Here is a 12,467-nt window from a genome sequence, read left to right on the forward strand (position 1 = left end):
TGTTTCCTTATCTGAGATCTCAAAATCTGCAAACAAGTGGCTCTAATCCATATAGGATTACCAGTTCAACATCATACATCAAACTGCCAGGCAAGGGAAAGTCACTGCTCGAGGAGCATATAGATCAAAAAAGCAACCAACAGGACAAATGGAGATGACTGATGGAATGGAGGAAAACAATAAAATGCACCAAGGTGGGGATGCAGGTGTGAGTAGTATGCATGGAATATCTTAGGACTTCTTTTACAGTTTCAAGTGCTGCTTCTCCTTGGAAACAATGGAAATGAGAAACTAATGAAAATGGTTTGGTCGTTTTTGATGAGAATGATGACACAAAGTCAACCTAACCATTCAGGTGCTAGGGCACATGTTTTGGGTTAAGAGTCCTTGTCTTTCGGGCACATATGAATATCCCCATGTCATACATGATCGAGAAAGCAGAAGAGGTCAACTCGATGCTTCCTCAGTTTCTCATAACTAAAGCTGTGAGTACCTAAACTCATCTTTTACCCTAATCTGTTATAATGAGTAAGTGTTCCCCTTTCTATCAAAGGTCTGCCCCATCACTTGGGGTCTGGATCCCAGGCTTCCTGACTACCAAAACCTTCCCACCTTTCCCATCAATCTCTCTCTTTTTCTCTCTGTTAACAGGCATGGACATATATTCTGGTAGCTCCCATCCTGAAAGAAAACCTCTTTTGACTTCATACCCTCTTCAGTCTGCTGCCTGGTCAGTGTCAATTCCCTTGGCAGCATGGTCTGTGCTTGCTAAATAGACTTCCTAACTCCCCTTCTCTCCTCATCACACTGCATCCAGCTTTCATCTCCCAAACTCCAGACAATGGTCCCAGTGACCTACACGCTGCTGACCACCGTGCTGCCAACCCAACATCCATTCCTTTCTCCTCACTTTAGGTGACATGTCGCAACACTGGCTGCAACTGGTTATTTCCTCCTTTTGAACACACTCTTCTCTGTTGATGTCCATGAACTGCTCTGTCCTAGCTCTCCTCCCATATCTCAGGCTTCTCCTTTTCAGCTTCCTTATTTGCTGAGTCTTTTCATGCACCCCACCTTTGCAGGATGGAATTCCTTTGGATTTGATCCAGGGCTGCCTTCTCTCCTCCTTTTCCTCTGTCTTTAGATGACTTCATTCATTACCACAGCTTTACATGCCACCTGGATAAACTAACGATCCAAATGTGTATCTTTGGCCCAACCCCTTCCTTTGAGCTCCAGATTCTCACATCTAACTTCCTGCTTCCTATCTCCTTTGAGACGCCCACTCCCCATATTCCCTTCCCATCTGTCCTCACCCCACCCTAGTCATATCCAACCTAGCTGCTCAACTCATAAACCTTGATTTCCTTGATCATCTCTGATGTCTCCCTCAATTTTAGCTTCTACACAAGGTTCATCACCAGCACTCTTCATTGAATTCCCACAATATACTTCAAATGTGGAGAAAGATCGTTTTCTCCATCTCAGTAGCACCAGGATGGCTCAATCCCATTATCCCTCATCTAGAACAGCTCTAACGGTCTCCCTGATTCCAGACTTCTCCCACTCCATTCCACTGTCTCTCCAACAGCTAGTTTTATTTTAAATATGTGATAATGCAAGCAACAACCTCAGTCTTCTAAATCTCGGTGAGAAGGGATGGATTTGGAAGCCTTTCCAATTAAATGAGGCAAAACACTGGTAGCTCCTCAGGGCTCCTCTCCATTTAGTTTGACTCAGAGCTGATTCCTGGCCTTGATTGTGTGGCAGGTTAAGGAATGCATCCTACATTTACCTCTTTTATGTGTAGAAAGTCCTTCGCGTCAAAGGAGATGGCTGTGCTTGGAACAGGCACATCCTCGTCCAAGGCACCACAGTAGCTCACATTCGTCTTCACAGCAAATGCTACGGGTTTAGACTGGGAACAGAACCATAGAATGAAGGATGAAGGGAGGAAGACGAGGAGGGTTTTTCTCACTGAAATGTAGAATCAGATCACGGAGAGCACCAGGCAGTAAGAGAAGTCACTTTCCAAAGAGGGATCTCAGTTGGGTTTCGCATTTCTAGGCAGCACTAAGAAATCTGCAGAAAGGACTCTGAAAAGGATTCCGTTCTACTCACCCAACCATGTTCCCCCTCCCGTCATACTTTCCAACATTCCAAAGAATTGTGCCCCAGGATCTTGGGGAGGGAAGGCAGAAGGAGCAGTCTGCTTTGTCCTTTAGTCATAAAACTTAAGTTTGTTATTTTATTTTCTGAGATATGAGTGTCCTTTCACTCTTTTTACCTCTCTTTGGCTGCACCATGAGGCCTGAGGGATTCCAGCTCCCCAACCAGGGATTGAACCTGGGCCCTCAGCAGTGAGAGGATGGAGTCCTAATTCCTGAACCACCAAGAAATTCTCGTGTTTATTATTTTAAATGATAACAGATACCCACATCTTGGGGTATAGGAAATGTATGCTGGGTCTTAAAGGAAAAAGAGGTGGAGGGGTAAAATAAATATTGTTGAAATAGCCTCAGATCTGAAAACCTGCAGGATCCCACTCAATAGAATATCTTGTCCTGGCAGGGAAAAAAAGGCCAGCCAGGCCAGGGCAGACAGGGAGGGCGGAGCCATTTACACATCACATCACCTTCTCCCTAGCTAACAAAACTGCTTCTGAAACTCTTTTTAGACAAATTCCCCTGCAGCAAAGTGCTCCTGGGCAGCTGCAGCTTGGCAGAGGCTCAGCCAACTTCCAGCTTCAGCAGACAGCACTACTGCTGACATTTGGGTGACCACAGCAGCCACAGAACAGACCCTGAGAGAAAACTAAAATAGAAATGAGCCACAAGAGAACACACCAGGTTCCTGCAGTCCTGGGCTGCTCTATTCTAGAGGTGCTTAGTCTCTTAGTCGTGTCGTGACCCCATGGACTGCAGCCCACCAGGCTCCTCTGTCCATGGAATTCTCCAGGCAAGAATACCGGAGTGGATTGCAGTTTCAAGCTCCAAAGATCAAGCTTGGGTCTCCTGCACTGGCAGGCGAATTCTGTACCATTAGCAGGCTGCTCTGCTATGGGCTCATTTCTTCAAGCTGGGAACACACCTGGGGAGCAAGAGGGTCAACGCAGGACCTGGATTTGGGTCCCACTGACACCTCACTGCGTCCAACCCCCTTCCACCACCTGGCACAGATATCACAGGTGTCAAAGCAAAGGAAGACACTTCCTGAGCCTGCCTCATACTCCTCTTCCCACTCTCTTAAATATTTTACTGTCAAAATAGAAAAGGGAAGGAATTCACTTTATTTGAGCTTCCTTTTTTTTTCCTCCTAAAACTTGGAAAGACTGGACCAATATGCCTTAGGAGTCTATCATGAAGGGCAAAGAGGAGACGCTGACTAGGAATCTGTTTTGTCCGTTACTGTGAATAAAATTTCATTTCAAAATAAGGGGCTGTGCTTAAAAAAAAAAAGACTGAAAGACATAGCATGGGAGATCTCTAGTGACTCGTTCTAACATTCAAAAATTCAATTTGTTCTTTGTTGCCTCCTATGGGGTCTTCTGGAGAAGGCAATGGCACCCCACTCCAGTACTCTTGCCTGGAAAATCCCATGGATGGAGGAGCCTGGTAGGCTGCAGTCCATGGGGTCGCTGAGTCAGACATGACTGAGCGACTTCCCTTTCACTTTTCACTTTCATGCATTGGAGAAGGAAATGGCAACCCACTCCAGTGTTCTTGGCTGGAGAATCCCAGGGACAGGGGAGCCTGGTGGGCTGCCGTCTATGGGGTCGCACAGAGTCGGACACGACTGAAGCTACTTGGCAGCAGCAGCAGCATGGGGTCTTCTTCCTGTGGAATATCTGAAGGTCTCTTTCAGCAAAGCTTTTTATTGCTCGATTTTGCTGAAATGCTAATCGTTGTTCAAAGTTCTGAACAGGGAAGGAACTTGAGGTGGGAGACTGAAACCAGGAGGGAAGGATAGAGACATCAACAGTGCATAGACCAGCTGTGCACCTGAGGCCAGTAATGAAGGCTACTGTCATGGAGAACGGGGCAGGCAAGCTGGTCCCTTGAGAGGCTCTCTACCAACATCCGGAGGGGCAAGCTGGGTATGGTCCACAGTCACGAAAACTGAAGATGACCAAGAGTTTTCACCACCCAACCAAATGCAAAAGGAAACTGAAAGGGTCCAGGTCTCAGGCTACCACTCCCTGAGAATGTTACTACCAGGGGTAAACACATGAGGGACTAGCAATCTGATGCCTAATCAGGACGATCATAAAACGATTATTCCAGAGAAATCTAAGGCAGGGGAAGAGCAGCTGATACCTGCTGAGCAACATGCCACTTTGGAACCCAAGAGGGGCAAGAACGTCACCTTTGCTCTCTCAAGCTGGATGGCCGCCTGCTGCTCCCTCTCCTGCCGAATCGCTTCCCGATCCTCTTCCAAAGAGACATCGGAGTCAGACGGCCTGCTCGTGTAGGAGTCCGCTGAACCCTGGAAAGGAAAAATGAGAGTAGCCTGAATGAGGTGATGCAGGGCATCTTACATCATCAATTCCATAAGGGCCTCCTGGAATGAGTTCTTCTCATTTGCACAGAATCTGATGCATACGCTCTGTGCCTTTTTGCATAAATGTAGATGCAGAATACAGTTAAGCATCTGAGTAATTCGGAAGGTAGCAATGTTGTAAAGGGAAATATTTTGACTGGATTAAGTGCTAGAAAGTAAACAGCAATGAAAATTATATGATATCCAGCCCCAATTCTTCTGGTTCTGTACTATCTTTATATTAAGCCCATATGACTTGTGGAACTGAAGTTTCATTCCATTCTCTCTTTTACATATAGATTTGAAGGAAAAAGAGACTCAGCCTATTTATTTCAAGAGCTAAATCCTGCCCATATCTTAGATTACAGACGATCAGACTTTATTTTTGGGGGGCTCCAAAATCACTGTGGATGGTGACTGCAGCCATGAAATTAAAAGACGCTTACTCCTTGGAAGAAAAGTTATGACCAACCGAGATAGCATATTGAAAAGCAGAGACATTACTTTGCCAGCAAAGGTCCGTCTAGTCAAGGCTATGGTTTTTCCAGTAGTCATGTATGGATGTGAGAGTTGGACTGTGAAGAAAGCTGAGTGACGAAGAATTGATGCTTTTAAACTGTGGTGTTGGAGAAGACTCCTGAGAGTCCCTTGGACTGCAAGGAGATCCAAGCAGTCCATTCTGAAGGAGATCAGCCCTGGGTTTTCTTTGGAAGGAATGATGCTAAAGCTGAAACTCCAGTACTTTGGCCACCTCATGCGAAGAGTTGACTCACTGGAAAAGACTCTGACGCTGGGAGGGATTGAGGGCAGGAGGAAAAGGGGACGACAAAGGATGAGATGGCTGGATGGCATCACCAACTCGATGGATGTGAGTTTGAGTGAACTCCAGGAGATGGTGATGGACAGGGAGGCCTGGCGTGCTGCGATTCATGGGGTCGCAGAGTCGGACACGACTGAACTGAACTGGATTTGTCTAAGATTTCAACACAATAAAGCATAAACCTGTTTTAAAGACTTTCCAGTTCCAACATCAACACTATTGAATAAGGATGTCCTCAACTGAAGCCCATGCCTAGAAGGGCTGTTTGAACAATGATGAAATCCAGCCTGATTCATATGGTCAAGGAATTGGGGGCAGCAAACATCACTTGGTGCTCATGCCATAAGAGGCATTGAAAACCACAGCAGCTAAAAAGCTAAAAACAAAAAACAAACACCCCAGCAGTTTGCCTTCTGCTTGCTAAAAGAATACCATCCTTACAGTCTCCTTAAGCTAGCATGAGAAGTTGGTATTTGCGTAGATGATGACATTTACACAGAGGATTATTGATAGGAGTGGTGTATTTGGCATGTTTCATAAACCAGGCACAGAAGCATATACCTATCCATAGAGCTGAGAATTTGCTACCCACTGCAAAAAAAGAATGCTAAGGATGGTTGACTGCTGAAATGGGCCCTTTAAAAGTTTTTTCTAAACTTAGAAATGTTAGCATTTGTTTTTTTTTATACATTATTTGTGAATTTGCTGCCATAAAGGCAGCTTTGTCTCGGCAGGGGGTGTCATTTTAGCTGGGTTAGTCTGTCCCACCATAAAAACAATCCCAGCGCAGATTTTTCCAGCAGCCAAGAACAATAACTCCTGCTTAGAATTTTATTAGAATGCTGAGGAGAATCCCAGTTCTAAATTCTAACTCTGCAACCCACTTTTGAAAAATTTATGCAAGTTACTAAACCACTTCAAGACTCATTCTCATCTGTAAAATAGTAGGCACACAATAAATAGACATTATCATTCCTGTTTCCTAGTGCTGATATTTCTACTATGACTTAAGAAAAAAGTTAAGAGATTCTAATCATTTTCAATTCACTTATATATACACAATAGCCCATCTTGAAATGTATCTGTTTTCATCGTATTTACTGCATAGAAGACATAGTTCCCCCCCCCAGTTTTATTGAGATATAATTGACATATAACACTGTAGAAGTTTAAGGCATACAGTGTGTTGATTTGATACATTTATATACTGAAAATGATTATACTGTAAGTTTGATAACTGCAGTGAGTCCAAATCCATGCACTTTATGTACTGCTTTATTTTTTGTTTTTTAATTTTTACAATACTGTGTTGATTTCTGCCATACAACAATGTGAATCAGCCATAACTATATATATATCCCCTCCCTCCTGAGCACCCCCTTCCCCATCCCACGGGGGTAGGAGCGCCGAGGTGGACTCCCTGTGCTATACAGCAACCTCTCATCAACCATTCACCCTACACATGGTAATACATATACGTTGATGCTACTTAAAAGTGCCCTTTACAGAGAAAATGCATTTGCTAACCACACAATAGTCAAATTCCTTTGTGCAAATCTACTGGGGAAAAATCTGGACCTTCAAAATAAATAAATACAGGATGACAATTTTATATATGCATTCATTGCTTTAAAAGGAGCTACCTTGAAATCCTTTAAAATGAGAGTTTCTCAGAACAAAGCTTTTGTCCAAATTTAGGTAGAAAACCCCATGGACGGAGGAGCCGGGTAGGCTGCAGTCCATGGGGTTGCTAAGAGTTGGACATGACTGAGCAACTTCCCTTTCACTTTTCACTCTCATGCATTGGAGAAGGAAATGGCAACCCACTCCAGTGTTCTTGCCTGGAGAATCCCAGGGACGGGGGAGCCTGGTGAGCTTCCATCTATGGGGTTGCACAGAGTCGGACACGACTGAAGCGACGCAGCAGCAGCAGCAGCAGCAGCAGCAGCACAAAATCCAGAGTAACAGAGAATATATGAAGCCAGTTTTGTGTTAGTTCCAGGCAATGCTTTGCTGAAGTGTAATATCTGCGGTAGACCAATTTAAGGTGTTAGATGTCTGCAGAGGTGCCTGGACTATAAAGTGATAACGATGTGGGAAGTCAGGGAGGAGGCACTTGTTCTGAAAACACGTTGTGGAGAAGGCTAATGATTGCAGTTCACAAGAAAGCAGGCTGCCCACTGGAGCAGTGAGTCAAATAGCTAAAATACACAATCCACTGTTGACACTAGGAGATGGCTAATTTCCCGAAACTGCGTTAATGACTTTTCAAATCCTGGCATTCAATCACCTGCACACACAAGAAGTGACTCAAAGACTCCTGGAAGTCCACTTTATTTTGAAATGTGAACAAGAATTTCAAAATTACTTAATAAATTCTACTACTGCCAAAAAATGTAAAAGCGTATAATATTCTAAGAATATTGGTAGAAGGAAAAATAAAGCACTGTGATATTTACTTTCATAATTACAGTGTCATGGAAGGACTGATGCTAAAGATGAATCTCCATTACATTGCCCACCTGCTGTGAAGAGATGACTCATTGGAAAAGACCCTGATGCTGGGAAAGATTAAAAGTAGGAGAAGGGGGCAGCAGAGGATGAGATGGTTAGATGGCATCACCGGCTAAATGGACATGAATCTGAGCAAACTCCAGGAGACGGTGAAGGACTGAGGAGCTTGGCATGCTGCAGTCCATGGAGTCACAAAGAGTCAGACACAAATGAACAACAATTCACAGCATTTACTCTGGATTGTGTTTTTCCTTCTTCATTGATATTCACATTTCTTTGAAGGTGGAAATCATTGCTGCTGACTCTCAAGGTCCTAGAGATAGCAGAGGTCCAATATCAAGAGCCCAAATTTGGCCCATGGACATGTGCTAATGATTTGGCAAGGAACTAGTTTCTTGCATCTACTTATTTTTATTTTGTTTTGTTTCAATTGCTCAATTTTCTATCAAAGTATAGACGAGAGAAAAAAAGAAAAAAGAAAAAGAACCTAGGTTGTTCACAATGGCATGGAGAGAAGCAGAGAGCCACAGAGAGGCAAGAGGAGACTGCCTTGGCTTCCCATCAAGAGTGGGAAAGGAAAACGGGGCTGTAGCAGGCTTGGTAGGACTGGAGGGTCAGGATGAGGGTTCGGAGGGTGGGGTGAATTGCCCAGAGGTCTTAAATCTTTATGATCGGGAACAGGGAAAATGCAAGAAGAAAATAATGCTAGATGTTAAGAGAACAGAACTAATGATATACAAGTTACTAGCTCTGGACAAAGCTACAAATTGAAGCCCCATCAGCTTTTTATTTTCCAGAATTGCACTCTATAAAATGGGCAAAGAGCAGGCTCCACAGATTATCGAGTGAGTCTAACCTGGGGTGTTAACCCATGTGTAACAGGCACGATAGAGGCTAGCACCTCAAAAGTTCCTATGCAGACACCATTGCAAGTCACATCTTTAATGTCAAAGAATCAACTAACCTGGGAGGAAAAGAAACAAGTATGTCTCTCTCTATATAAATAAAATATATATATATATAATATTCTGCACACACGTATATATGAGTCATTGTAAAAGCCATAAAATAATGCATCCTAGTAAATATCAAAAGAAAGAAACATTTATATTCCTATTAACATGAGGCCCAGATTTTTTCCCCTTTTATTCAATACTGAAAACAGATTCCAGACTCATACCTTTCATAAATCTTCTTGAGTACAAAACACAGGCCCTATAGAAGCACTGAAAAATCAGTTTACTGTTGTCCTGGAAGAAGGAAAGTGATGTCAGGTCAAACAGTGGAAGGGCTCCTCCTGCTCAGAGAAGAGAGGCCATGAGCTAGATGGAAGAGTGGCTGTGGACTCTGGGCCAGGCCATATTGGGTCTGACACTGCTGTCCATTCTTACTGGCCTTGGGTCTTGGGCAACTTATTTTCACTTTCTGAGTCTCAATTTCCTCCCTTGTGAAATGGAAATAATAACACAGATCTTGCAAGTTTCCCAGTGTTTGATTTGAGATGGAACAGCATTTCTTTTACCATCGTGAGGATGATTCCTGAAATGCCAACAAATAATCTTTGACTCACTAATTAAACTTTCTGGCAGCTTTTCAAATTCAATTTTGGCTGCCCTAGAGTTTTAGGATTCATATCTTGTTCTTTTTTGCTTTCAGTTCAGTTCAGTTCAGTTCAGTCGCTCAGTAGTGTCCGATTCTTTGCGACCCCATGAATTGCAGCACGCCAGGCCTCCCTGTCCATCACCATCTCCTGGAGTTCACTCAAACTCACGTCCATTGAGTTGGTGATGCCATCAAGCCATCTCATCCTCTGTCGTCCCCTTCTCCTCCTGCCCCCAATCCCTCCCAGCATCAGAGTCTTTTCCAATGAGTCAACTCTTCGCATGAGTTGGCCAAAGTACTGGAGTTTCAGCTTTAGCACCATTCCTTCCAAAGAACACCCAGGACTGATCTCCTTTAGAATAGACTGGTTGGACCTCCTTGCAGTCCAAGGGACCCTCAAGAGTCTTCTCCAACACCACAGTTCAAAAGCATCAGTTTTTACATACTATAAAATTCATAGTTTAAATATACAACTCCATACACTTTTAGTATTTATAGACACAGAAATCTAACATTTGAATATTTTTACCACCTCAAAAAACACAAAAACAAACAAAACAAAACCCTTCTGCCCATTTGTAGTCACTCTCCAAACCCACCACAAGACCCAGGGATCCACTTACTTGTCTTGTCCTTTTAAAACTGAAATATATACTTTCTCTTCTGAGTAGTTTTAGTATTTAAATATGCCATTAAATTAGAGCAAGGAGAGGGAGAGTTTATTAATGTTTGATTTTAAAATGCACTAACACTGGACCAGAATCTGGTTACTGCTGGAACTTTTGAGCGTTGTGGTCAGTCTTGGGCCTCTCACTCCCTACCATTCACTGGACATTGACCATCTGTCAGGTTCTGTAGTAAGAGCCATGTGAGAGGAACCGCTTATCTTTTCTGAGATTCTTTCTTCATCTGCAAAATAGGAACGAACCCTTCAGGGTTATTTTAGAGAATTACTAAGATGCCATAGTACAGCATAGAGTACAAGCATAATAATGGCACAAACAAGACCAGTGTGGTCCAAGAGAACTTTCTGCAATGATGGCTATTCTCTGCATGGGCACTGTCCACTATGGTGGCCACTAACTACATGTGGTTACGGAACATTTGAAATCTGCCTAGCAAGACTGAAGAATTGCATTGTTCATTTAATTTTTAAGGGTTAAAAATTTTGTTTCACTTCAATTAATTTAAATGTAGATTCCCACATGTAAAACTCAACATTCAGAAAACTAAGATCATGGCATCTGGTCCCTTCATTTCATGGCAAATAGATGGGGAAATGGTGGAAACACTGACAGACTTTATTTGGGGGGGCTCCAAAATCACTGCAGATGGTGACTGTAGCCATGAAATTAAAAGACGCTTGCTCCTTGGAAGAAAAGTTATGACCAACCTAGACAGCATATTAAAAAAAAGCAGAGACATTACTTTGCCAACAAAGGTCCATCTAATCAAAGCTATGGTTTTTCCAGTAGTCATGTATGGCTGTGAGAGTTGGACTATAAAGAAAGCTGAGCACTGAAGAATTGATGCTTTTGAACTATGGTGCTGGAGAAGACTCTTGAGAGTCTCTTGGACAGCAAGGAGATCAAACCAGTCAATCCTAAAGGAAATCAGTCCTGAATATTCATTTAAAAGACCCTGATGTTGGGAAAGATTGAAGGCAGGAGGAGAAGGGGACAACAGAGGATGAGATGGTTGGATGGCATCACCTACTCAATGGACGTGAGCTTGAGTAAACTCCGGGAGTTGGTGGTGGACAGCAAGGCCTGGCGTGCTGCAGCCCATGGGGTCGCTAAGAGTTGGACACGACTGAGCAACTGAAGTGAACCCACATGTAACTAGTGGCCACCACACTGGACTGTGCAGTTTTCCTTCCAGATGAGACAAGTGAATTTACATAAACTTGATTTGGTATTTTAATAGTTGCATTAAGTGGACTAAGTGATAGTAAATGTCCATAGATGCATATCCCAATGGATTTGAGCTTGTTTCTTCCCACTGAGTTTGCAATGACTTGCAACGCATTTTTCCACACTGCAGAAGAAACGGAGCTCTTTCTCGATTACTTTCCCAGGTTTCCCAGGGTAGATGGGTAAAGATCCCCTCATGAGGCTGCCTTAGGCAAAAAAGTCTTTTAGGTAACATTTATCTTTACAGGATAGCTCCTCACTTTGTTGCAACTGCTTTCTTCTTCTCCACCCCTTCATCAAACATGTCCAGAGCCTTTTGCAAGGGCAGGGCACCCACCCAGCCTAGCAGGGTCTAGTCTGGATCTCCAAGTAGATATACCTGGGCAGTGACTGCCACATAGTTCAGTTCAGTTCAGTCGCTCAGTCGTGTCCGACTCTTTGCGACCCCATGAATCACAGCACACCAGGCCTCCCTGTTCATCACCATCTCCCGGAGTTCACTCAGACTCACATCCATCGAGTCAGTGATGCCATCCAGCCATCTCATCCTCGGTCGTCCCTTTCTCCTCCTGCCCCCAATCCCTCCCAGCATCAGAGTCTTTTCCAATGAGTCAACTCTTCACATGAGGTGGCCAAAGTACTGGAGTTTCAGCTTTAGCATCATTCCTTCCACAGAAATTCCAGGGTTGATCTCCTTCAGAATGGACTGGTTGGATCTCCTTGCAGTCCAAGGGACTCTCAAGAGTCTTCTCCAACACCACAGTTCAAAAGCATCAATTCTTTGGCGCTCAGCCTTCTTCACAGTCCAACTCTCACATCCATACATGACCACAGGAAAAACCATAGCCTTGACTAGACAGACCTTAGTCAGCCAAGTAATGTCTCTGCTTTTGAATATGCTATCTAGGTTGGTCATAACTTTTCTTCCAAGGAGTAAGCGTCTTTTAATTTCATGGCTGCAGTCACCATCTGCAGTGATTTTGGAGCCCCAAAAAATAAAGTCTGACACTGTTTCCACTGTTTCCCCATCTATCTGCCATGAAGTGATGGGACCGGATGCCATGATCTTCGTTTTCTGA

General features: G+C 43.7%; 1 protein-coding gene across 1 annotated transcript in view; it reads right to left on the reverse strand.

Moving 5' to 3' along the window:
- CACNB4 (calcium voltage-gated channel auxiliary subunit beta 4) overlaps nucleotides 1–12,467 on the reverse strand; it is a 145,053-nt gene that overhangs the window by 51,960 nt on the left and 80,626 nt on the right. The window contains exons 3-4 of the mRNA XM_040229074.1: nucleotides 4,366–4,485; nucleotides 1,796–1,918 (exon numbers count right to left, since the gene is read on the reverse strand). Coding sequence (XP_040085008.1) covers nucleotides 1,796–1,918; nucleotides 4,366–4,485 — 243 coding nt within the window. The remainder of the gene's footprint in view (nucleotides 1–1,795; nucleotides 1,919–4,365; nucleotides 4,486–12,467) is intronic.

Source organism: Oryx dammah, unplaced genomic scaffold (assembly GCF_014754425.2).
Source record: "Oryx dammah isolate SB20612 unplaced genomic scaffold, SCBI_Odam_1.1 HiC_scaffold_27, whole genome shotgun sequence".
Taxonomy (NCBI): Eukaryota; Metazoa; Chordata; class Mammalia; order Artiodactyla; family Bovidae; genus Oryx; species Oryx dammah.